General features: G+C 36.4%; 1 protein-coding gene across 1 annotated transcript in view; it reads right to left on the bottom strand.

Moving 5' to 3' along the window:
• Positions 1-26605, bottom strand: part of CHMP2B (charged multivesicular body protein 2B) — a 29355-nt gene continuing 2750 nt past the window's right edge. Inside the window, exons 2-6 of the mRNA XM_004440074.3 lie at positions 14947-15038; positions 9566-9760; positions 5624-5726; positions 2156-2262; positions 1-1958 (exon numbers count right to left, since the gene is read on the bottom strand). Coding sequence (XP_004440131.1) covers positions 1848-1958; positions 2156-2262; positions 5624-5726; positions 9566-9760; positions 14947-15038 — 608 coding nt within the window. The 3' untranslated portion in view covers positions 1-1847. The remainder of the gene's footprint in view (positions 1959-2155; positions 2263-5623; positions 5727-9565; positions 9761-14946; positions 15039-26605) is intronic.

Here is a 26605-nt window from a genome sequence, read left to right as displayed (position 1 = left end):
TTAACAGCAATAAATCTTTATTGGGACTTTTTTTAACAAAATAATTTTCAAAAACAAAGGCCCCCACATGTAAACAAGAAAGTAAATAAAGTTAGTTGGCACTATTATATACATCCAAGAATCAAAACAAGTTCTGGGTTAACATTCCAAAATCCAGGAAAATGTTTTGACTCTGAACATTGATGTTCAGGGTAAGTGTATTTAAGACTATCAGTAATGGAACCTCATCTTTGAACATTATAAAATGGTTTATGGATTACAAACTATATAGTTTAACTTTTCCTTCTTCCCACCAATCCATACACCACATGTATACTAGTCCTAAAATGGATTTACATTGTCAATATTAGTTCAAAATGTCCGTAATCCCTGATTAACCAGGCTCCACCTATCTGGCCTCCCTATGGGGTTTTGATAGTGGGATGTGCTAGAACCTATATATACAACATCAAAACTAACCTATTCCTAAATTCTATCTCTAACTAATATGCCACTTCATTTCTTCTCACTTTCTATACATATATTAAATACCATAGCCACTTTACCTTAAAAAATACTAATACATTGGGGTCTGCCTGGTGGTGTAGCGGTTAAGTGCGTGCACTCCACTTCAGCATCCCAGGGTTCACAGGTTGGGATCCCGGGCACGCACAGATGCACCACTCGTCAAGCCATGCTGTGGCGGCATCCCATATAAAGTAGAGGAAGATGGGCATGGATGTTAGCCCACAGCCAGTCTTCCTCAGCAAAAAGAGGAGGATTGGCATAGGATGTTAGCTCAGGGCTAATCTTTCTCTCCCCTACAAAAAAAAAAAAATGCTAATACATTAATACACATTTAAGCAGTAATTTCTGACAAACTTGTAGTTTATTTACCAAAAAAAAAAACGGTAACTTTTAGTTTAAAATTTAGGTCTCAGGTATTGTTATATTAGTGTTACTCAACTGAGAATGATGGGTTCAATATACACATTAATACAGCTCAAAATTAAAACAGAGATTAAATTATAATTCATATAGAGAAAATCTCAGTTCTTGGAAGAAAGACCAAAATATATTATTTATTACTACAAAATATTATTAATTTTAGTGTCTGTTTTTGCTCATTATATTCAATTTACTTTTATAAGCTTTACAAAAGAGCCTGGATAATTTTTGTAAGAGGCCTCAATTTTAGTTTAAAATGTTAATTCTTTTCTGTAGTTAAAATAATTCAAAGATGTGCACAATATGTTTGTGCTGTTTAAGGCAGGTGCCAAGTACATTTTGAAAGGAAACAGACTTACCAACTAGCATGTTCTCCCAAAGGAAAAAAAAAAAAAAGAAAGGCTCATGACAGTCTTTGTCATTTTAAGACAGATGTTTAAATAGCACTCTTCTTTTAGATCATTTAAAAATAATTTGGCAGCTGAACCACCTGATCATAACATATATCACTACAAAGGACAAGCAACAGATACAGAATTAATGATATCCTTTTAATATTCTTACAAGTCTCTTTAAGTTGTTGCCTAGTGGCTTTAACAAGATTTTTGTCTTCACTGTAAAAAGATTTAGAACATAAACTATACTAAGTAATGAATATAATTTCTCTATGCCATGCAGAAAAAAAGTCAATCTTTTACACATCATCATTCCTAAACAGTTCTAATTGAAATCCAAACTGTTCTCATTTTTGGATCACTGTCATTCTTTGGCAAAAGATTCAAAACAGCCATCGGTTAGGAAACAGCTGTTTACTCATGGTCTTCATTTTTGCAAAATAAAAAGTGTTTTGTAAACGGAATTTGCACTGTGCCTGGTGATACTAAATAATTATAAGTAAGAAAAATATTATGGCTTTTTGTCTAATCTACTCCTAAAGCCTTGAGCTGCCGTTCGATCTCTTCATCAGAGATGGTGGCCTTTGAAGTCGAGGCAGATGGTAAGCTTCGGGCAGCTGATGGAGCTTTGGCCATCTATGTCAAAGAGGGGAAAAGAGAAAAAACGTGCATTACTAAATATTTGGGCCGGGACATAAAAGAATTGCTGCAAAGAGGTTTAATTTACTTTTCAAACAAATAGAAAAACATGCACCTTACAGTAAAGGACAACTTAACACAAAGTGACCAAAGTGGTAGAACTATTTTCAACAGAGAAAAGACGACGCTCATACCTTTCCAGAGATTTCAATTCCAATTTCATCAAGAACTTGATTCACAATATCTTGGCTTTCTTCTTCATCATCAGAACCCTCAAAGATGTCATCAAGTGTGTCATTGACTTGGGGGGAGGGGAGAAACAAAGCAGTTACATTCAAACAGATTTCAGGGTAGATTCACATTTTCAGAAGGTGGCCCAACTATGTGTATATATTTTGCATATGACAGAAGGGCAAACTGAGTTGAACCAACAAACTACACAAGTCACTTTCAAATGTTAGTGAAGTTCATTGATAAATACATTTTTGAGGCACTACATCTGGAATAATTTTCATTTCAACACAAATTATCCTATAACCAAACAAGTCATCTCTGATTTTTTAAAAATATATATCTTTAATAAACAAGAACTATATGATATTCACAGCTACAGGCTTAAAGTTTTTAAATATGATTCCAAAAACTGTATCCACTGAGCTGGTAGCTGTTAAGCCAGACCATGGAAGAATATGCAAGAATCAAATATCTGGTGAATGTTTGGGAGATAATTTATTCTTTTTATTCCGTATTTTCAGCTTTCTTATTTTACATTCAAGATGCAGGTAGAATATTCTAACAAAGTCTAACGTTCAATATTTTATTAAACTTGTCCAAACAATGATGTCCAATTTAACCTTGCAATGATTATTACTGCTATTTCCCTCCCTTCCTCCCTTCTCTTCCCAAAATATTTATGGAAAGCCTTCTGTATAGAAGGCATCATTTTTGGAGTTGTGGGGAAGGAATTTCTAAAGGCCTGGAATTGTGTCTTATTTATCTTTGAAACTAAGTGCTTGGCACATAGTACAAACAGAACTGATGGATACATGGAGAAAAATGAAGACCTTCAGTAGTTTTACACAGTAGAAAAGAAAAAAATTCATAAACAGACTGTGGTAAATGGAAAGATAAATGATCGTAAAGCTTCACAGGGAAGAGATTACATCCAACATGTGAGGTGGATGCATATGATTTGACCAAAGAGAGATAGAGGAAAGAGAATGAGCACAGACAGGGGAAAGGCAATAGGGACACATACCAGGAAGACTACGTTCTTGTTTGGTTATTATTTAAGGGGCACGGATGAAAAATGGGGAGTCATTTGGGATGTCCCAGCCCTCTCTTTGTTTTGCATGTGCATCTTAACTGCCTGTATCTTTGACATTATTAATAAAGCTTGATCTCTGGTTTGCATGAGCATGATTTGACAGTTTGATTGTTTATGTTAGCTCGATAGTATAAAGTAAATTTAGAAAATACTAAAGAGCTTAAGAGCAAAAAAATGGAACAGAGTCTGTGAAGAAATAAAGCGAATGTTAAGACTTCAATTAGAATCTCAACTCTTCCACTTAGCACCTATGCAACTTCTGGGGAAAGTCACTTTACTTCTCTGGGCCTCAGTATTCTCACTGGCAAAATAAAGGGGCTTGATCTGAAAATTGTTTTTGGTTTATGATCTGGGAATTTTATTTTATAGTCAGCAAGAAGCCACTGAAGGAACCTGATCAGCATGCTCAGAGGTAAGCTTCTGGGAAAACAATTCAGCAGTTGCGATACTCAGATGGTGGTGGTAATAAGGGAAGTGGGGAGTCAGGTCAGAGTCTACAAAGGCCTCAGTGAGAAGCAGCTGCAGGAAAGATGAAAGGAGGAGACAGACGAGACAGATCAGAGGAGGATTAACCAAGAATGCTTTCAGAAAAAGTGTAACAAAATAAATCAAAGCTACAATACAGATTTCTCAAAGATCTTGCTTCCAAAACTTGAATGTGAACAAGTTTTGGAGCAACACTGCACAATATAAATTCTAATTAGAAAAAGATATGTCCACTAAACCTTGAATTTATCTTTGGATGAAGAAGCTAATGTTAATGTACTTTACTAGGCTACAGAAAAAACGAGTAGCCACCAATAACTACTATTTCAGACTCACTTGCAAAGTTCTAAAATACAAATGAGAACAGTTCCGATATATATGAGCTTACTGATTCTCTTCATTAGAGCTTAATGGAAAAGTTAATTCCTCTGATAAAATCTGCTCACACCTGTGCTATCACTGGAACCCACATAAACATGCTGTGATGTTATATAAATGACAATTCTCTCAGTCATTAAAAATTCACTAATGAGGTTTAAAAAAAAATCACATTTTTCAAAGTAAAAACTAAAGAATTTTTTGAACTATCAAAGATACACATACAGTATCAGTAAATCCTAAAAGGAAAATAGATATTCTGAAATAGAATACTAGAACAATGATGACTTTAGTAATCCTGATCATTTAATTAGATACTATTTTATGCACTAAATGCTGTTAAATTAAAATGCTAGCAGATAAGCAGAACTAAATGGGCATTTCCCTACACAGGTGTAAAACAAGTAGAAAATATTTATGCAAAACAACGCCAGTTTTGACATATCACGTAAATAAGGATTCAGTGTTGACCACGATTCTGGTAAAGCATCATTCATTACTTTACTTCACTCATTCATTACTGGTGAAGTAAAGACTGGTATAGTCTTTCTGAGAAGAACTTGGTTGTATGAACCAAAAGCCTTGTCAAAGTTATACTCTAAGGAGATTTAAGAAATGTAGACAAAGATAATATAGAAACATTCATCAAAGGATTATCAAATATACTGAAAATTTTAAAACAATCTTATTGACCAATGTAAGAACGGTTCAATAAATTAGGGTTGATATCATTTAATATTGATGTTATATTAAAAAAAAAAAGACTTCAGAGAAGATTTAAGGTCATGAGTACATGCTTAGATTATACTATTATGTTTTTTAAAAGTAGCACAAAGTTCAAAATTGCACATGTAATATGATCTATTTTAAGATATGTGAAAATATAGGAACATACAACATTAACAGTAACTATAACCTGTTGGTGTGATGATAGATTTTTTTGTATATGCTTTGTTGCTTTGTATTCTTATATTCCACCGCAGTATGCAATTAGTTTACATTCAAAAAGAATAAAACTACATATTAAATAACTTTGGGAGGGGAAAAAAAACAAGAATGAAAGAGCACCATTATATCTCTGCCTTCAACATAAACAGAGCTTCCACAGCATGAAAGAACGGGACAGCTCTGAAACCCTAGTTTATACCAGCACAAGTCGTTTTACTCACAAGTTGGTTTTGGTCCACTAATCAACAAAGTAAAACTGCTGAGGCCAATATGGCATAGAAATACAGCATAACATATTTTGTATTTTTCCTTCAGTTAAACGTTAATAGAATTTTAAGGCTTATACCCTGCCAATTTAAAAACACAACGGACTTACAATATAGACTATCTAGAAGGCTGCTGCACCATTTCTTTCTTTAACATTTGTGCCTTCATGGATGAGGATCTGAGGCTGCTGGTAAATAAACCTGGCTAATTCAAAGATGAGAAAGTTGTAAATTTCATTACAAGTTATTAAACTTACTCATTTCCTCAGTCATTTCCATTTTCATGTTTTCCTTCTGGAAATTCTGCATTGTTTGTAATGTCTTTTGTGGATCCATCTTCTTGTTAACTGCCTGCATTGTCTTTAAATATATGAAAAGATTCATGTTAGCTACATAACTATGAAAATTTTACTATGGAATAAGTCCAAAGGGAACACATCAAATAGAGACAGGCTTTTTAAAGATATACAGCCTGCCATAATCAAACATAAGGGTGCTAAGTATTCTAGAAAAAAATAAAATACTCATTTGGAAACCATCTGCTTAACATCTATATAATAAAGGCCTGTGTGAAAAACCTCATCTGAACAGTACACAAAAAATTATGCAATAAAAAACATTGCCAACATAAAATCCATTGCTATTCAAATAGAAAAAACTACACTTGCCTATCATGTGGCAAGAATGTCTAAATGAAAAAGAATTCTACTTTAATTTTTACAACATTTTTCATTAAACATTTAATGTCTAAATGAAAAAGGATATACTAGCATACATACTCAATCCATTAATACATTTTAAACCATGGTTTAAAGAAATGTACAAAACATTGACTATTGCAAAAATATGTGAAAAGAATTCTCTTATGTTTTATATTTACACCTTATTTCATTAAAGCAGATTAATGCTATCTAGTATGGCCAAAATATTTTTTATATATATATAAAATATATATGTGTATTATATAGAGTTAGTTCAGTATTAAAAGACAGTATATGTTATAAAACATATGGGTTTCAAAGATATGAAGCAAACAGTCTTTTCTCAGACAATCTGTATGCAATGCTGTAGCCAAAGTAATCTTTTCAAGTATGACACTACACTCCCCCCATTCCCCACCAGCCCATACGTACCTGTCTCTCCAGTGGCTCTCCATGGTTCTTAGTATTAAAAGCCAAATTCCATAATTGGCCTATGAGACCAAACATCAATTGAAGCTCAAGAAGCCAGTCTCATTTTGCACCACTGCCCTCTAGCCACACTGACCTTTCATTTCCTTCCATGTGCCATGCTGTCTCCTGACACAGGACCTTTGCATATGCTGTCTGTCACCTAGAATGCTCTTCTTCATTTGCTTTCACTATCAGCACTTCAGATTTCAATTTATATACCACTTTCTTAGGGAAGTAGTCCCTGACACTCCAGATTAGAACAGGTACCCCTGTTAAATCCTGCTCACTACAGATGAAATTTTATATTTATTGGTGTAAATTATATTACTTGACTTGCAACTTATATTATTGTTGTAAATAATGCTAATAACAACAATAATGATGATAATGATAGTAGTAGAGCAGTTACTGCTTATATAACCACACTATGCACCAGATACTGTTCTAAGCACTTTACATAGAATAATATTTAAAGTTAAATGACATTTAAATCTGACAGATCTTCATATGCTAGGTACTACCATTTTCCCTATATTACAAATGGAGAATGAAGGCACAGCAAGGTGAAATAACTTGTCACAGGTCACACAGCTACTAAGTGGAAGTGAGATTGGAACCCAAATAGTCTGGCTCCAGAACTTCTGTTCCTAATCACTGCAGACAACTCCCTCTCAAGTGGGTTGCTTTCTACATAGACTGTGACCTATGACAGGTTAAGCCCCTGCCTGGTTTTGCTTTCTACTTCATCCCTATCACTTGTTATAGTTCTTAACTATAGGATCTAAACAAACACTTGCTGAATTAACACATTTCTAAGAAATTTAAGTGAAAATTCCAATTCAGATATCTGTATATGGCAGGACCACATTAGGTATCTTTTCCTAGCCTACTACTTGCAGAAAATTACAAAATGAGTAGTCTTCCTCCTCAACATGATGGAAAGGTTATCCAGCCCAGATGTGTGATCGAAACATACAATGCTTTCCCAAAATTAGACAGATGTTTATTTCTGTCCATGTGTAAAACAAAAAAGGAAAACAAAAATTTTTGCTCTTAACTATGTATTTTTCACTCAGATCCATCAAGAGTAAGCTAACCGACAGAACAAAAATTATTCTGAAACTTTATTATTATTTTTTTTAGTGAGGGAGATCAGCCCTGAGCTAACATAACACCTGTGCCAATCTTTCCTCTATCTTGTATGTGGGTTGCCACCACAGCATGACTTGATGAGTGGTGTAGGTCTGTGCCCGAGATTCGAACCCACGAACCCCAGGCCGCCGAGGTGGAGCGTCCAAACTTAACCACTATGCCACTGGGCCAGCCCTTCTCTATTTTGTTAAAGAACATAATGTGTCACTCTTCTTATTGTTCCTAAGATGGACAAATTGTATTTTCATGCCATCTGTAGTCTAAAAAACAATGAGTTGATCCTTATTATTTTTGGATTCCATATCTGCGAATTTGCTTACTCGCTAAAATTTATTTGTATCCTCAGACCAATACTCGTAGTGCTTTTGTGCTCGTTCGTGGACATGAGCAGAGCAGCAAAAAACCTGAGTCACCCAACATGCACGTTTCCAGCTGAGATCAAATAAGGCGACACTCAGACTTCTCGTCTCAGCTCTTTCCACGGTCTATTTTTTTTTTTTTTTAATTTTTTGTTTATTGCAGTAACATTGGTTTATAACATTGTAAAAATTTCAGGTGTACATCATTATACTTCTATTTCTGCATAGATTACATCATGTTCACCACCACGGTCTATTTAGTGCCACACTTTTGTGCCTTTTGTTGGTTAAAATGTCCCCCAAGCATAGTACTGAAGTGTTGTCTAGTGTTCCTAAGTGCAAGAAAGCTGTGATGCGTTTATGGAGAAGATACACGTGTTAGATAAGCTTTGTCCAGGCACGAGTTACAGTGCTGCGGACCATGAGTTCAATGTTAATGAATCATCAGTATTGATTAAATATGGCATCTTTCAACAGAAACACACATAAAACAAGGTTAGGTATAGACTGGTTGACAAATGTTGTGATCAAAGGCTCGCAGGAACCTAACTCTAACCCTGTATTTCCCCTAGGAGCAATGGTTCAATATTCACTAATTCAGCGTTCTCAACTTTACAGAACAACTACTGCAAATAACGAGAACTGACTGTATATACCATTTTCCTAAAATATACCTTGTACTTTCTCTGCTCTGTGGCTTTTTTTCCTTTAGCTCTTCATATTCACACTCCTCCTTCCCTATATTTAACACCTAGTGATATTTTTAAGACCTGGGTCTTCTGCAAAGTCTTTCAGATCATTCTATTCAAAGATCTGTGCAGGTCACCAAAGCTCAGCACACTGATGTATAGTGGGTAGTTTCCTTTTCAGACATATCTTAAGCTACCCCCTGCCGCAATCAAATTATAAGATCTGTGAGAGCAGAGCCTGTCTTAAACTTCTTATTCCTCACAGTACTTCATATACATCAAGGAGCTCATTATCTACTAAAAGATCAAAAGACTCAGTCTTTTAAACTCTAGAGTAGAAACATATAATTTTTATATAAAGACTAAGTTAAACACAGTTCCTAATAAAATTAACTGGTAAATCCTTCTGACAGTATTCATGTGTGCTTCTGACATAGATATGAAAAAGAATCAAGAGGAAATTATTACTCAAAAGTAATCAAAACTCATAGCTAAATGAAATAAGAGCCTCAAAAATCTTCTGACAGTTTAAGGGAATAAAGTAAACACTGTTTTAAGTCATATTAAAAAATTTAGATGCTACGTGTGACCTTGGGACAATCAAAATGTCCTAAAACAAGAAATTTTATAGTAAAACAAATCAATAAAGAATCTAGAAGTAGTTATCTGGATTATCTAAAATGAGTATTATAACTCATTTTACAAAATATTACACAGATTCTGTACCACATATATATCAGGAGGTGCTTTTAAATCCAGTTTGAATATTGACATTTGAATATCTTGGATAAAATTATAAACCTATGGATATAAAGGCTCCTACTTACTTTTGCTGTGGTAGACATGGCTCCAGCCATCTTCATCTGGGAATTCATCACTTTTGTTTGTGTGGACATAGAAGTGACTTTTGAACTCACAGCGAAAGTTCTTGTTTTCTGTTTCCGTAGATGTACCAGCTGCTTGGCTAACACTCTGCATGCTTCTTTATTACCAATCTTGGCCATTTTCTTAATTTCTAATTCCTAAGAAAGGAAATAAAAAGAGGGAAATAAAATCATTGAGGGATAGTCCTCAATGATTTATTTCAGAAGAATGGATCGAACATACATAACATACCTTTTCTCCCAATCATGATAGAGGAAGAGGCTGTCATACAAAGTCATAGAGAAAAAGAGTCATTTGAGAGGGAAATTTATTCCACATGTTTACACAGGAAAGAGAGAACTAGTACCTTCATCCACAAATACAAAGCAAGTCTACAAAACAGCACTCACATAAAGCCCAAAAGAAAATAAAAAAACTCAACCTCAAAGTAGGTAGAAAAAAGGAAAAAACAAACCAAGAGTTGGTAGGACATAACAAAAATAGAGCACAGTGGTAGATTTACAGCTAATAAAACATGACAACTATATTAAGTTAAAAGGTCCATCTTACACTTCAATAAAAGGCAGGTAGATTAGATAAGAACATAAACCCAACTATACACTACCTCAAGAAACGAAGCTAAGTAAAAGGATAGAAAATATATTCTATATAAATACTTATTAAAATCTGGAAAGCTGAAGTGGCTACACTAACACAAGATCAGAAAAACTTGAGAAAAGAAATAGTACCTGAAATAAAAAGGGGCATTTCATAATAATAAAGGCATCAATACATGAAAATGGCAAAACAATCCTAAATGTGTATGCACCTAATAACAGTGCTTCAAAATATGTGAATCACAATGGATGGAATTGAAAGGAAAAAACAGATAAATACACAAATAGCATGAGTGATATCAACAACTCCTCTTTCAAGTATACTGCTATAATTGTTAGAACAAGGAGACAGAAAATCTATAATGATACAGATTTACAAAAAACATAATCACCAACTTGACCTAATCAATATTTATAAAAAAACTCCATCACTAACAGCAGAATACGCCCTCTTTACAAGTGTATACTAAGAAAAAAAAGAAAATCACCAAAATACACCATATTCTGCATAAAACAAGCATCAACAAATATAAGAGGACTGAAATTATACAAAGTGTATTCTCTAACTACAATGAACTTAAACTAGAAATCAGTAAAGAAGGAAAATCACAAATAAGCAGAAATTAAAACAACATAGTTCTAAATAAGTGATGGGTTAAATAAAAAAATCCCAGGAGAAATGAGATAATATTTTGAACTTAATAAAACGAAAATGCAACATATGAAAATGTCTAGCCTGTGGTTAAAACAGTTCTTAGAGGGAAATTTATAGCATTAAAGCTTATATTAAAAAAATGAATATCTTGGGGCCAGCCCAGTGGTGTAGTGGTTAAGTTCACACGCCCTGCTTCTGTGGCCCAGGGTTCATGGGTTTGGATTCCAGGTGCAGACCTATGCACCACTTATCAAGCCATGCTGTGGTGGCATCCCACATATAAAGTGGAGGAAGATGGGCACGGACGTTAGCCCAGGGCCAATTTTCCTCAGCAAAAAGAGGGGGATTGGCAACACCCAAAAAAAAAAAAAAAAAAGAATATCTCATAAGCTTCAAAATAGAGAAAGTAGAAAAAAAGAAAAGCAAATAAAACAATACAGAAAATTAATGAAATCAAAAGCTGGTTTTTTACAAGAGATTGATCAAATTGATAAACCATTAACCAGAGAGATGAAGGAAAAAACCAAGTCAGACAGAACACATAAACTAAAAATACTGAGAATGCAAAAGGTGGCATCATTTCATAGCCTAAAGATGTTAAAAGACAATAAGGGAATACTATGAACAACAACAGGTCATTACATTTTAAAATTTAGCAGAAATGGAAAAATTACTTCACAGATGCTAACTACCAGAGCTCATTCAAAAAGACAGATAACTTGATCCATTTTATACCTATTTGTTTAATGAATCTGTAGTTTAAAAACCTATCCACAAAGAAAACTTCACTCTCAATGGCTTTACAGATTAATCCTATCAAATATTTAAGGAAATACATAAATCCATCCAGTAAAGAGTAAGGGACACTTGCCAAATCTTGCAAATTAAGGTCAGCATTACTTGGATGTCAAAACCAAATAAAGACCCCACATAAAAAGATAACTATGGGTCCTGCCCTCTGACCAAGTGGTTCAAGTTCCACGCAGTCCACTTCGGCGGCCCGAGTTCGTGGGTTCGGATCCCAGGCGCTGACCTACTCCACTCACCAGCCATGCTGTAGCAGTGTCCCATATACAAAAGATTACAGGAAGATTGGCACAGACATTAGCTCAGGGCTAATCTTCCTCAAGCATAAAAGGAGGAAGACTGGCAACGGATGTTAGCTCAGGGCGAATCTTCCTCAGCAAATAAATAAATAAATAAATAAAGATAACTACAAATCAATTTCTTTCATGAACACAGACGCAAATATTCTTAACAAAATTTCAGCATATTGAAACAAAAATATTTCAAAAAAATACATCATTACCAATGGAGTTTATCCCAGGAGCAAAAGCTTGATTCAACTTTAGAAAATCAATCAATGTAATTCACTACATTGACAGACTAAAGAAGAAAGACTACATGATCATCATCTTAACAGATGTAAACAAAAGCACATGACAAAATTCATTCCTGATAAAAAGTCTCAGCAAACTAGATAAAAAGGAACTTCCTCAACCTGAGAAAGGGCATCTATAAAAAGCTACAGTCAATATCATACCTGTGAAAGACAATGTTTTCCCCAAAGACCAGTAAACAGATGAGGATGTCTGCTATCACCACTTCTATTTAACACTAGATATTCTAGCCAGGGAAAAAGGTAAAAAGGGAAAAAAGGCATCAAGATCGGAAAGAAAGATGAAAAGTTTTATTTATTTACAGATGACATGATTGTCTATGTAGAAATCTCATACAATCTACAAAAAGGCTACTAGAATAAGTGAGTTTATGAAGGTTACAGGATTCAAGATCGATATACAAAAATGTAACACATTTCTACATACCAGCAAGAAAAAAACCCAGAAATTGGTTTTTAAAATATCACCTAGCATCAAAATATAAAATAGGGATAAATCTGACAAAAAAAAAGTACAGGACCTGTATATAATTATAAGTACGAATGCTGCTGAGAAAAAATTAAAGACCTAAATAAATGAAGAGATACAGTATGTTCATGGATTCTAAGACTTAATATTGTTAAGATGTCAATTCTTCCCAAATTGGTTTATATAGTCAATGTAATCCTTATCAAAATCTAATCTTTTTTGTACAGACTGACAAGTTTATTCTAAAGTTCATATGGAAATGCAAAGCACCTAAAAATAGCCAAAACAATTTCGAAAAAAAGAAGTACAAAGTTGGTCAATGGAACAGCAGAGAGCACAGAAGGAGGCTCATATATATCTGAACAGCTGATTTTCCAGAAAGATGACACAGTATTTATAGAGAGAAAAATGTCAGCAACAAATGATGTTGGAACAACTGAATTTCCACAGGCAAAAAGTGAACCTCTACCCTTAACTGGCAATGTAGTGACAATTCAATACGGTTGACAGTCCTCAATGTAAGAACTAAAATTATAATACTTCTAGAATAAAATGTAAGAGAAAATATTAGTGACTTTGGGTTAGGCAAAGATTTCTAGGGACACTAAGAGCACTAATCACAGAAGAAAATAATAAACTGCACTTGATCAAAGTAAAAATCTGTTCCTCAAAAGACACTACTAGGAAAATAAAAGACAAGGCCAAGAACTGGAGAGAATATTTGCAAAACATGCATTTAATTAAGTATGTGCACCTAAAATATATAAAGAACTCTTACAAACAAATAATAAGAAAACAACTTGATAAAAAAATGGGTAAAATATTTCAATAGACACTGGCAAAGCAGATATGAAAGTGGCAAACAGGCACATGAAAAGATGCTGAATGATTTAGCGATTAGGGAAATGCAATTTTAAAATGACCATCTACTACACAGCCACTAGAATGGCAACAAGTAGAAAGACTGTCAACTCCAAGTATTGGTCAGGATGTGGAACAACTTTACTCTCATATACAGCTGGTGAGAACAGAAGACAGCCATCTTGCAGAACTGTTTAGTAGTTTCTTACACAGTAAACACACATTTACCCTATGACCCAGCAATCCCACTTCTAAGAATATACCCAAGAGAATGAAAACACGTTCACACGAAGACTTCAACTGAACATTTATAGCAACTTGATTCAAAATAACCAAAACCTGGAAATATCCCAAATGTCCACTGGCTAGTGCATGGATAAACAAATTGTGGAACATCCATACAATAGAGTAACATTCATTAATAAAAAGGAATTAATACTGATACATGTAACAACATTGATTAATCTCAAATAATTATGATGAGTGAAAGAAGCCATATAAAAAAAGAATTCATATTATATGATTCCATTTATATAAAAATCTAGAAAATGTAAATTAATCTACATTGACAGCTCAGTGTTTGCCTGAATGAGGAGGAGGAAGACAGGGAGAGATGGGTAGGAGGGATTACAACTGGAATGAGGAAACTTTTCAGGATAATGGATATGTTCATTATCTTGACTGTAGCAATGGTTTCTTGACTGTAGTAAAGTAGTAATGTAGTAGGCAATACCATCTAGGTTTGTGAGCTTATACATATGTCAAAATGTATCAAACTGTACACTTTAAATATGTATAGTTTATCGCATATCAATTATATCTCAATCACGCTTTTTTTAAAAGATTTTAGGCAACATACATTTAAAAACACAGCATAAAAATATTTAAAGATGAGAAGTCTATCAAAAAAAGTACATTCAAAAAAAAAGGTACATTCATATCACAGACACAACGACTGCTAAAATATCAAATAAGACACCTACGAGTTAACATAATTATTTTCTTGTAACTCTCCTGTTTTCCAGGACTATTTTATCTCTGCTGTTAACTGAGAAGGTGGCTCTGTTTTAAGCAATATTTCTTCCTAGGTATTCATGACTTTCACAAACTGAAGAATAATTTGATTTTATAATCAGCAGAATACACAGAAACCTGATAAAAGTCAGAGAATGACACAATAAACAAAGGTAAGCAGGAAATGCAGGAAAGCGTTAAATGCCATTTCTTAGTACAGTAAATCACTTAGCACCTGCCATGTGTCTTTTTCCTAGTTAGTTAATTATTCCAACACTAATTTCCAAATTTGTTTGAAAAGTTAAACTGAGATTTAATGTTCTACTTACCAGCTGTTTTTCTTGTTTCTCTAAAGCTGCTCGATCTCTGATTATAGCCCTCTGTGTACCTCGTAACTCCCGATTCTGTTCCTTTATTACATCTAAGAGAACCACAAAAGAAACCTAAATGTAGGGATTGTAAAATTTTCTTCAATATCATTTAAAATATTGGACTCAGAGACCTCAATAAAAAAAAACCTTGATTTACTAGATGTTAAAATTTTTTCTTTCAGTTCAATACACTAAAAAATTAATCAAATATTAAAACTTGGATTATAAATACTGATTATATAAAGAATTACAGAAGATGACTGCAAATATGCTATAGTCTGAGGTTTAGCCAAAAGTATATATAAATCACAATAAAACATTCCCTTAGAGAACTGATAGTATACAATGTTTTATGTGGCACATATATATGTCACACACAAATCCTTTTCATCTCTCCTTACTCCAGTATTATATGAAACTCCAGGAGGGAAGACAGGTTACGTGTTTATTACATCTTTTTTTCTCTACTAAGTCATCATAAGAACGAAGCAGCAGTCCTTCCAGTGAAGCAGATCTGGATTCGAATTCCACCTCTGCCACCTGATCATGATGTGGTGAAATCTTGGAAAAATTAGTTAACACTCTAAACCTCAGGTTTCTTATTCATAAAATAGAGATTATTGCTAAGGAGTAAATAACATACACAATGCCCTGATGTACTGTTAAACGTCTATTCAATCTTAACGTCTAATTTACCTCAAATCATTTGGATCCATCAGTCCTGCCTTTTGAAGAATTACAGTTAATACTAGTCTAGGCCTAATTACTAGTTAATACTGCCTAGGCCTGATGGACTATAATTTGGGTTAGTTGTTACTAAATAGTGATTTCTTCAAAACATCACAGACATGAATGGTAATTCTTGCCAACACTGATCTCTCATTGTCAGGTGCTTTACATCTGACACAAATAGGTGCTTTACATACATTACACAATATAATGTTCATAATAATGTTATGGAGTTGATTTTTCTATTATTTTATAAGAAAACTGAGTGTTGGGAAGTTTCAATAACCTGCCCAAGGTCACAAGGTGGTAAGCAGTGATGCCCGATTTGGATCCACACATTCTCTCTCCTGAATCTTAAGCACTTTGCTAGATTACCTTTTTTAGTAAAGGGGTGATTTAAAAAAACAACAGCAACAGAAAGAATAGTCTCTTCATCAAATGGCGCTGGGACAACTGGATATCCACACGAAAAAGAAGGAAATTAGATCCGTACCTCATACTGTATTATAAAAATTAACTCGAAAAAGATTAATACCCAAATATAAGAGCGAAATCATAAAATTTTTAGAAGAATACACAAGAGTAAATCTGCATGACCTGGGATTTGGCAATGAATTCTTAGATATGACACTAAAAGCACGAGCAACTAAAGAAAAGAACAGAACAGACAAATTGGACTTTGTAAAAATTAAAAACTGTGCATCAAAGGACATTATCAAGTGAGAAGAAGACAACCTGCAGAATGGGAGAAAATACATGCAAATTATATTTATGATAAGAGGCTAGTATCCAGAATATATAAAGAACTCTTATAACTCAAAAACCGAAGACATATAACCAAATTAAAAAATGGGTGAAGCACTTGAACAGACATTTCTCCAAAGACAATACAGTCATGTGCCACATAACGACATTTTGGTCAACAATGGACTGCATATACAATGGTGGTCCCATAAGATTAGTACCATATAGTCTAGGGGTGCAGTGGGCTATATAATAATCTAGGTCTGTGTTAAGTACACTCTATAATGTTCACACTACGATAAAATCGCCTAACAACGCATCTCTCAGAACGTATCCCCATCGTTGACTCATGACCATAGACACATGGCCAATAAACACATGGAAAAGATGTTCAACATTATTAGTCATTAGGGAAACGAGATATCACTTGACATCCACCAGAACGGCTGTAATCAAAAACAAAAAAGGAAAACAACAAGTGTTAGTGAGGATGTGGAGACTGGTACCCTTGTCTATTGCTGGTAGGAATGTAAATTGTTTCAGCCACCGTGGATAACAGTTTGGTGGTTCCTCAAAAAGTTAAATATATTGGGGCTGGCCCTGTGGCGTAGCAGTTAAGAGCGCCCACTCCACTTCGGCAGCCTGAGGTTCGCAGGTTTGGGTCACAGGCACGCACCAACGCACCACTCATCAAGCCATGCTGTGTTCAAGTCCCATATAAAAGTAGAGGAGGAGAGGCACGGATGTTGGCCCAGGGCCAATCTTCCTCAGCAAAAAGAGGAGGATTGGCTTTGGATGTTGGCTCAGGGTTGGTCTTCCTCACAAAAGAAAAAAAAAGTTAAATATAAAATTACCACGTGACCCAGCAATTCCACTCCTAGGTATATACCTAAAAGAACTGAAACATGCTCAAACAAATACATGTACACAAATGTTCATAGCAGCACTATTTACAAATAGCCAAAAGGAAGAAACAACCCAAATGTCCATGAACAGACGAATGGATAAACAGATTGTGATATATACATATAATGGAATATTATTCAGCTATAAAAAGAAATGAAGTACTGATATATACTACAACATGGATAAACCTCAAAAATATTACGCTAACTGAAAGAAGCCAGATACAAATGGTCACATTTTATGATTACACTCATACGAAATATCCAGAATAGGTAAAGACAGAAAGCAGACTGGTAGTTGCCAGGGGTTAGGGAGAGGGAGGAATGGTGAGTCACTGCTTAGTAGGTACAGGGCTTTATTTTGAGGTGATAAAAATGTTTTGGAACTAGAAGTGTTGGTTACACACCATGGTATATGTATTAAATGCCACTGAACTGTTCACTTTAAAATGGTTAAGGCTATGTGAATTTCACCTCAATTAAAACAACAACAAAGCCAGTACCCATTATCCTTTTAGTGACAGAGCATCGCAACTTATGTTCTAGACGTTTCTGTGTATAAGATAACTTTACTCAGAATAAAAATAACTAATTATACTGAGTAAAAGGCACTATACTAAGTGTTATACAACAACCCCAAATGGTAAGTAATATTATCTCACTTTTTTCAAAGAAGGGAACTGATTCTTGGTGAGGTATTCGCCCAAGGGAGAAACAGTGCTAGGATTCAGATACAGGTGGTCTGATTCCAAGGGCTCTGATTTTAACTACTTTATTATGCTGTGAAGCTTTGCAGGCAAACAAGAAAAAAAGGGGAAGGAGATGTTCTATAGACAAATATGTTTCTTGAGAAATGTTGAAGTTGGAAAAAAATTAAACATTTGTTTGCTTCAAGGCTTCTAAGAACGTTTAATATATGAATATGCAGTGTCAACCCTTAAGGGGAGAATGTATTATGGATTATTTCCCAAATTTATTAAGGCAAAGATCCCTTTTAAGACATCTCTATTAACATTTCCTATGGGCTGGCCCCGTGGCTTAGCGGTTAAGCGCACGCGCTCCGCTACTGGCAGCCTGGGTTCGGATCCTGGGCGCACACCAACACACTGCTTCTCTGGCCATGTTGAGGCCGAGTCCCACATACAGCAACTAGAAGGATGTGCAACTATGACATACAGCTATCTACTGGGGCTTTGCGGAAAAAAAAAAAAAAGGAGGACTGGCAGTAGATGTTAGCTCAGAGCCAGTCTTCCTCAGCAAAAAGAGGAGGATTAGCATGATTGTCAGCTCAGGGCCGATCTTCCTCACAAAAAAAAAAAAAAAACCCTTTCCTAGATACTAATGTTCCATGGAGCATTGATTGGGATCCTATTCCAAAATAACACGATTTATTAGTTTGCTAGGGCTACCATAACAAATACCACAGATTGGGTGGCTTAAACAACAGAAATTTGTTCTCTCATGGTTCTGGAGCCTGGAACTGCAAGATTAAGGTGTTGACAGGTGTGATTTCTCCTGGGGTCTCTCTCTGACTTGCAGACAGTCGCCTTCTTGCTGTGTCCTCACATGGCCTTTTCTCTGTGTGTGCCCAGCCCTGGTGTCTCTTCTCACAAGGCCACCAGTCCTACTGGATTAGGGCCACACTCTTGTGACCTCATTTAACCTCAATTACCTCTTTAAAGACTCTATCTCCAAATACAGTCACATTAGGGGGTAAGGCTTTAACATATGAATCTGGGGGGACACAATTCAGTCCACAGCACATGATACCTTTCCTCTGACATCTATAGACTCACACTGAACAAACAGCAAAGCTCTCATTTTCCTATCTTTCAAAGCAATCATCAGCCCTTACATCATCAACACTCAAACACTCCCAATTTTCTTCCTTTGGACTTAGTTCCTTATCTTGCCAAAGCCAACGGATTGGTATGAAACCATTCACCACTTACCGACTACTTCAATAGAAAATATGTTCTAAATTTAAAACTATGAAATTACACATGAACTTTTGGAGTATAACCCCTTTATGTACCAAAACACCCTAAACTCAACTAGTATAAAATGAAGTGGTATTCACATAGTGATGAGGGTCTTCTAAAGCTACAAGAGTACTGAGCTAAGGAGAAGCCACCATATTGATAAGCTAAACTGTGGCCAGATAATTGACACAGGTGCAAAGCAACTGCTGAAAGCCTTGACTGATAAGATCTAGAGTTCCATCAATATACACTTTTTCATTACTAAGGTGGTATAATGAAAAATATATATTTGGTCTTTGTCCTGAGTTCCTGGCACAGAGCTCCTAAAAGCCTTGGGGTTTCCTGAATGACAGGAATGTCTTTTGATTCAGAGAGGGGGAACCTCTAGATAGCTTCAGGATGGGGCTGGTTTCCAAAAAGACCAAATACTTAGAGGGTGGGAGACCAAACGATTAGAGGGTGGGAACTTTCAGCTCCACCCCTTGACCTCAGGGGAGGGTGGTGGGGCTGAAGATTGGGTTACAAAAACTCTTGAACAAAGAGATTAGGAGGTCTGCTAGGCTGGTGAACGAACTGACAAACTGGGAAGGCAGTATTCCCAGAAAGGGCATGGAAGCTCTGTGCCATGCATCCCCAATACCTTGCTTCCATTTGGCTGTTCCAGAGTTGTATTCTCAAAATAAACTGCTAATGGAAGTAAAGCATTTTCCTGAGTTCTAAGAGTTGTTCCAGCAAATTATCAAACCTGAGAAGGGAGTTGTGGGGACCCCTGAATTGACAGCTGGTCGGTTAGAAGTATTGGTGACAGTCTGGGACTTGTGACTGGCGTCTGAAGTGAGGACAGTCTTGTGAGACTGAGCCCTTCACCTGTGGGGTCTGCGCTCACTGCAGACAGTTAGGGTCAGGATGACTGAACTGCTGGAGACAGCCATGTGGTGTCAGAGAATCGGAGAGCAGAAAACAGATACAGCTGTCTGACACGAAATTTTAACAAAACATAATTTAATCAAAATAGTTTTACTTCACTTTCCTTAATTTTATGTAACTATATGTACCATAACTGTCACTGTATATTAGAGGAGGAAAAATAAAGAAAATTGACTACTGCATATTCCACAGCCTCACAGTTGCTAATAGACCTATTAATATTTAAACAGTTCTAAGCTATAAACTGAGAGTATCAATTGTTACATACTAAAGCATAGTCATAACACTTTAAAACATATTATGGTAAGTAGGAAAAGAAAGTAAAATATTTTTTCATATGCGATGATAGGCATATCCCATAAAACAAACAAATTACTCTTTAATTTTTTTTTAAACAATTCCCACACTAAACCCACATTTAATGATTTGGTCTTCTAGATAATTCAGAAGGAATGACATGAGAATGTTTCTGAGACACTTTTAATGTTTTTAAGGCCCAGTTTATTTTCCGTTATATTTATTTCCTAGTAGGTCTGATTTCTTCCCATTACAACCTCTTTAAGAGCAAGGAATACACGTATTTTATTTATCTATTTGCTATTCCCAGCTTACTTCATGCCAAATACTATCCCAATATAGGATAAATAGCAGTGATCTAAGGGAGTACAAACATATATATTGAAACGTAAAAAGATATGTCTTACAGGCATAATTAATACATTTTTTTAAAATGTATAATAAAATCTATTGGTTATAAAGAAGGGCTGTTGATAACTTAACAGTAAATATGAACTGATAAATATCTTCCTACAATGGAAAAACGGAGCCCCGAAATAATCAGATATTTGCTTTATAATCTTCTGCTGTCCCCTTTTTCCATTCTGAGTTCAGACAATGACAGAAACACGCACAGGGTACTGCTGACATTTAGGAGAGACGGTGAGCTTGGCTCCTGTCCATCTTCTGTTTCCCCGTCCCTCCTCCGCCTCCTTCTCTAAGCAAAGCGCATACCCTGAATTTTTAGACTCCAGCACTTCATCTACCTCGTGGGGCTGTTGTCAAGCATTTCCTAATAGGTGGTAATAGAAACTTTCAAACTGTGAAATGTCAAAGGTACATGGATGTGCCTATGGTATGCTCTCTCTGTTACCCTTCGGTGAGGTCAAAAGGGTCTGGAGGCTCCCCACCCGTCTCTCCTCGCCCATACCCAGCACAGCGCTTAAGAGAAGGCACCGGGGCTAGCTCCCTTTTGGGCATTAAAAGCTGGTCTCAAGCCTCTTAGGCTCTTCTTACTGAACAAAATAATACATGCTTGCCCCAGAGTGATAAGATCACAGACTTAAATTTTGGACTTAGGAAGATATAGACAGAAAAAGTCTTTCTCCTCTCTTTGGTTTCCAGTCAATAGGGTCTATCAACTTACAGAAAAAAACAAAAAGAAAGCCAAAAAATAAAAGGAAAACAAAAAGAGCCTCCCATGTGATCCAGCTCAGCTCAGTAGAATCTTCTACTGGGGTTTGAGGCCAAGCCCCAACTTGAATCATGGCTGTCCTTCCAGATCCTGCTCATTTACATACTCATTACATACATGCTCATTTGCACTTCTGAGAAGCAAAAAGTAATTATCAACTATAAATATGAACATTTATTAATTTGTGAGTACTACTGTTTAGAATGCCCATCTTTTGAGAGAAGGGAGGAGACCTGTTGCAAGCTTGCAGGGCAGTTCACTATTACAGCCCTAGGAGCGCTGAGGCATAACACACAGATCCTACCACTCAGTAGCATTCAAGCTGGTCCAACAGACAGCATCCACTCCACCATATACTGGTAGAGAGCTTTACTGTACTTGTGTGCTTTACTATAAGGTCATAAGGGACTTTTTAATCTAATATACTATGTTTTCTGCTTTTAAGTATATTTCTTTAGAGAAAAAAAGCCACTTTGTTCCATGCAATTTCATTGTCTATTGGTTGTCCTGAATCTAACCATCACAGGAATTCACATAGGAGCACAAAATGGTCCCACATCCTGCTTTACCATCTCCACTAACTGGCTTTTGGGGATCAAGATCCCAACACGAGAGAGAGCTTCCACCTTCCACTTTAGATTTCACCTGCAAGCTCTGTAGCAGTTGGTATCGGTGGAAACAGGATATGATGGCACTGGTAGAGTGGGATGATAATGGGTATTAGATAAGCCCAGATCGTGACTATGAATACAAGAACCCCGACTGCGAGTTCAGCTAGAGCAGGTGAGGTGGAGCTCACCAACCAACAGTAAAGCAGAAAGAGGTTCTGGCTATGTGGGGATGTACCATCACCTTGGGTAGATCAGGAGAAAAAACTGTAGAAATGCTACAAACTCAACGGCACAGGCGTAAGAGAAACATTAAAGGTCTGTACCTAGAAAATGCCAGCTCTAGGAACCAAACATACTCAGGGTCAGAAGGAAAAGGACAATGAGGAGCAATGAGAATGTGATACATAAAGCAAATGTGTTTCTCAGGCTTTGGAAATGGTATATCAGCAATCAGGGAGGATGGGATCAGCTTAATTCATCAGTTTTGATACATGGTAAGGAAAAAATTAAAACAAAAACAAAAAAACAACAGGAAGGGAAACAGAAAGGACAGTGGAAGGTCATGCCAACAGCTGCACTCTACATATGGTTCAGGGAGCCAAGGATCAACCTAAGAACTAGGATGAAGGTGAAAAATCCTGGACCTGCTTGGAAGGGAGAGGTGGAATACTGAAGAGAAAATAGGAGAGTCTAGCCCTATGGGAGCATAAAAGGAAGTAAAAAGGAATGCTTTTTTATCCCTACCAGTAAAGTCTCAAAAATCACTCAAGCCCTGAGGAAGTCATTGAAATGAATTTATTATTATTAAGATATCAGTGTTTTCAGGAGCTGAAGGAAGGTTTTGAGATGGGCCACGTGTCAGCAGATCTTTGGTCTCACTCTGTCCTCAAAGACACAGGCTTTGGCGCCACCATCAACAGCTTCAGTTCAGAAAACTGTCAAAGGGCTTTCTGCAGCTTAGATAAGTAAGGAAGTGAGAAGGAAAGCTCCTCTGAAGGACAGACTCACAGACACATGGACTTGAAAGCAGGAAACGGCAGCATGAAAAGAAATACCAGTCTCTTCTGTCATGCTAGGGATGGAGAAATACGCAGGGAAGACATTTTCCTGCAGAAATATCTGTCCCAAAAGTATGGAGAATTTTTGCTCAGAAAAATGCTCAGAAGAGAGTACTGAGTTCCTGAATCCCACATTCAATTATTTTTCTTCGGTGTGACAAGAATGCAGGGGCCAAATAGAAAGTAAAATTTGAGTTTTTAAATATTCAGAATAATAAGCACTAAGGGAACACACACGGCATCCTAGGAAAGATCTGGGTACTGTAGTTAGCACCATGAGAATGTTGTATTGTATTTGCAAAAAAGCAGAAATGTTTCTGGAGGGGATTCGGTTTATATAGATGGTGGATTTTAATCCCTCTTAAGATATTGGAAATGTGGCCTCACAACTGACCTCTCAACAGGAGATTTATCCCAACTTAGTCAAAACCTCACTGATCAGAACTCTGGACAACTGGCATACATGGATACTACCCCAATGAGGCAAAACCTAAGAAGCTCTGTTCCTCTTCTGTCAGAGGCATTCCTCAAATTATCTCTCAACTTGTACTAAGGTTCAAGGTGGGTAGTGATAATATGTAGACCACAGTAAGCTCTAAATACTGGAAACACTACTCTTGGTTAGTAAATACTATTATTTTGGAATTTAGTCTCTAAATTACGAAGTACTACAGAGATATTTTCATGTATGCTGAAGACTCTTTGCAACTTACAAACATGGAATGTAGGAAAAACTCAGAATAAGCATAACCCAATTTTGGAAGTGCACAAGGATCTACTTTGGTTCCAGCGAATGCAAGTTAGGAAGCAGATGCTAAAAAACAAAAGAACACAAGGAGTGAGGTATTTAACATAGTTTGAGGCGGCATCAAAGAAGAATTCCTACAGAGGGAAAAAAACTGAGATAGTTCAGGTTAGCTAGAGGAAGAGAAAAAGAGAAGTCTACGCATAAGGGTATCATAAACAAAAATACGTCAGGGTATTTTCATACATACAGATGAATACAAGAACAGTGCTGCTGCACAGTAAAATGTCCAGAGACATGGCCAGAAAGAAAGACAAGGACCAGACCAAGGAGGGCCACAGATGCCTTATTAAAGAGCTCCCACCTGATCCTATTGGCATCAGAGATTCAAGAAACGGGTTTACATGGAGGAGTAGCATAGTGAGATTTGGGTTTCAGGTATATCAATTACACAGGCAACTATGCAGATGAACGACTTAAGGGCCATGAAGCTACAGGAAAGAAAAGCAGATGTAGCCAAGTGCAAGATAAATGGGATCTGAACTAGAGGAAGGAGTTGAAGGCACACAGAGAAGATCGTGTGTGTCCAATATTTAGGGGGCAAAAGGAGCAGGACTTGGTAACGAACTGAAGGTACAGGGCAAAACCAAGAACTGCCAAGACTGGAAGAAGAGAACTCAGGAAAGGAACTGACTTAGAGGAGCGGGGATGAATTCCGTTTGGACCTCTTTAATCTGAGGTACTCTGGGACGTCTAGGTGGAAACATTCAGCAAACTTGGATATATTGGTCTGAAACTCAGAAAAATATATCTAGAGATACAAATTTGGGATCCATTAGCACTCAGGTTATAACTAACATAATAAGAGTTTGGATAAGATCATGCAAGGAGAGAATGTACAGTTAGAATAGTGGTAGCCCAAGATGGAACCAAGAAGAACACTAACATTTAAGGGGTAGGTTAAAATAAAAAAAAAGGAAGGAAGAAAAGGAGGGAGGGAGGGAGAGAGGAAGGAAAAAAGAAAAGAAAAACCTGAAAGGAGAACGAAAAAGAGTGGTCAGAGGAATTTGAGGAAAATTAAGAGAGTGTTACGTCATAGAAGCTAAAAGAGAATTTCAAGGAAGAAATTATTATCAGGATCAAATGCAAATACATAGGTCCCAGAGATGATCACTAAAAACTGCCATCAGATTTGACAATCTAGAATTCACTGATGATCTTAGCAAGATCTCATTACATGAGATGTAGAGCAAACTGCTGTAGAATGGGGAGCATCTGAGAAGTAAAGAAGTGGAGATAGGAGACATCATTACTCCTTCAAAAGGTTTAGAAGAGCAAAAAGAGACTGGATAATACTGTCTAAGAAATGCTGAGTCAAGGGAGAGTCAGGAAAAGGAGGGTTGTTTCCAGTTCTACCACCACTAGAAATTAAAATTCTACCACTAATACTGAGAGAAATGAGTCTGGTTCACACACAAAAGGTTAACATTACATGGTACCTAGCAAAAGTTAAGAATCTCATGTACTTAGCAAGAACAGCAAAATTAAACCAATGCATAGAATCTCTAACAAGAAAAAAATAACAATGATAATACCCAAAAGGATGAGGTCCTGGCTCTGCCACTTAGTGGCTGTGTGATCCTGGGCAAGTTACTCAGTCCACTGCCTCTCAATTACGTCATCTATAAAGTGGGTATAATAATAGCACTTACCTTATAGGTTTTGTGAGAATTAAATAAGATACTGCATACAAAATGCTAACACAATGCTGGCTTAGAGTAGGACCTCAAATGTATCTATATTGAGGATAACAGACAAAAATTATATAGTGCTTAAAGAACTTCACTTTTTTTTTTTCTGGTGAGGAAGATTGGCTCTGAGCTAACAATCTGTTGCCAATCCTCCTCTTTTTGCTGAGGAAGATTAGCCCTGAGTTAACATCTGTGCCCATCTTCCTCTATTTTGTATATGGGACACTGCCACACATGGCTTGATGAGCGGTGCACAGGTCTGCACCCGAAATTTGAACCTACTAACCCCAGCCCGCCGAAGTGGAGTACACGAACTTAACCCCCACCCCACTAGGCCAGCCGCAAGAACTTCACTTTTTTTTTTTTGTTTTTTTTGCGAGGAAGATCAGCCCTGAGCTAACATCTATTGCGAATCCTCCTTTTTTTCCCTTTTTCTCCCCAAAGCCCCAGTAGATAGTTGTATGTCATAGTTGCACATCCTGCTAGTTGCTGTATGTGGGACACCGCCTCAGCATGGCTGGACAAGTGGTGCGTTGGTGTGCGCCCGCGATCCGAACCCGGGCCGCCAGTAGCGGAGCCCATGCACTTAACCGCTAAGCCACGGTCCGGTCCCCAAGAACTTCACTTTTTAACAGGCATATTTAGTTGTGCATTTATGACAAGTCTTCATGGCATCCTGATTTACAAGTTCATA

The sequence above is a fragment of the Ceratotherium simum genome, chromosome 27, assembly GCF_057802395.1.
Source record: "Ceratotherium simum simum isolate JZ-2026a chromosome 27, ASM5780239v1, whole genome shotgun sequence".
NCBI classification, from domain to species: domain Eukaryota; kingdom Metazoa; phylum Chordata; class Mammalia; order Perissodactyla; family Rhinocerotidae; genus Ceratotherium; species Ceratotherium simum.
The sequence above is the reverse complement of the archived record's forward strand: the minus strand, read 5'-3'. Positions and strand labels throughout refer to the sequence as shown.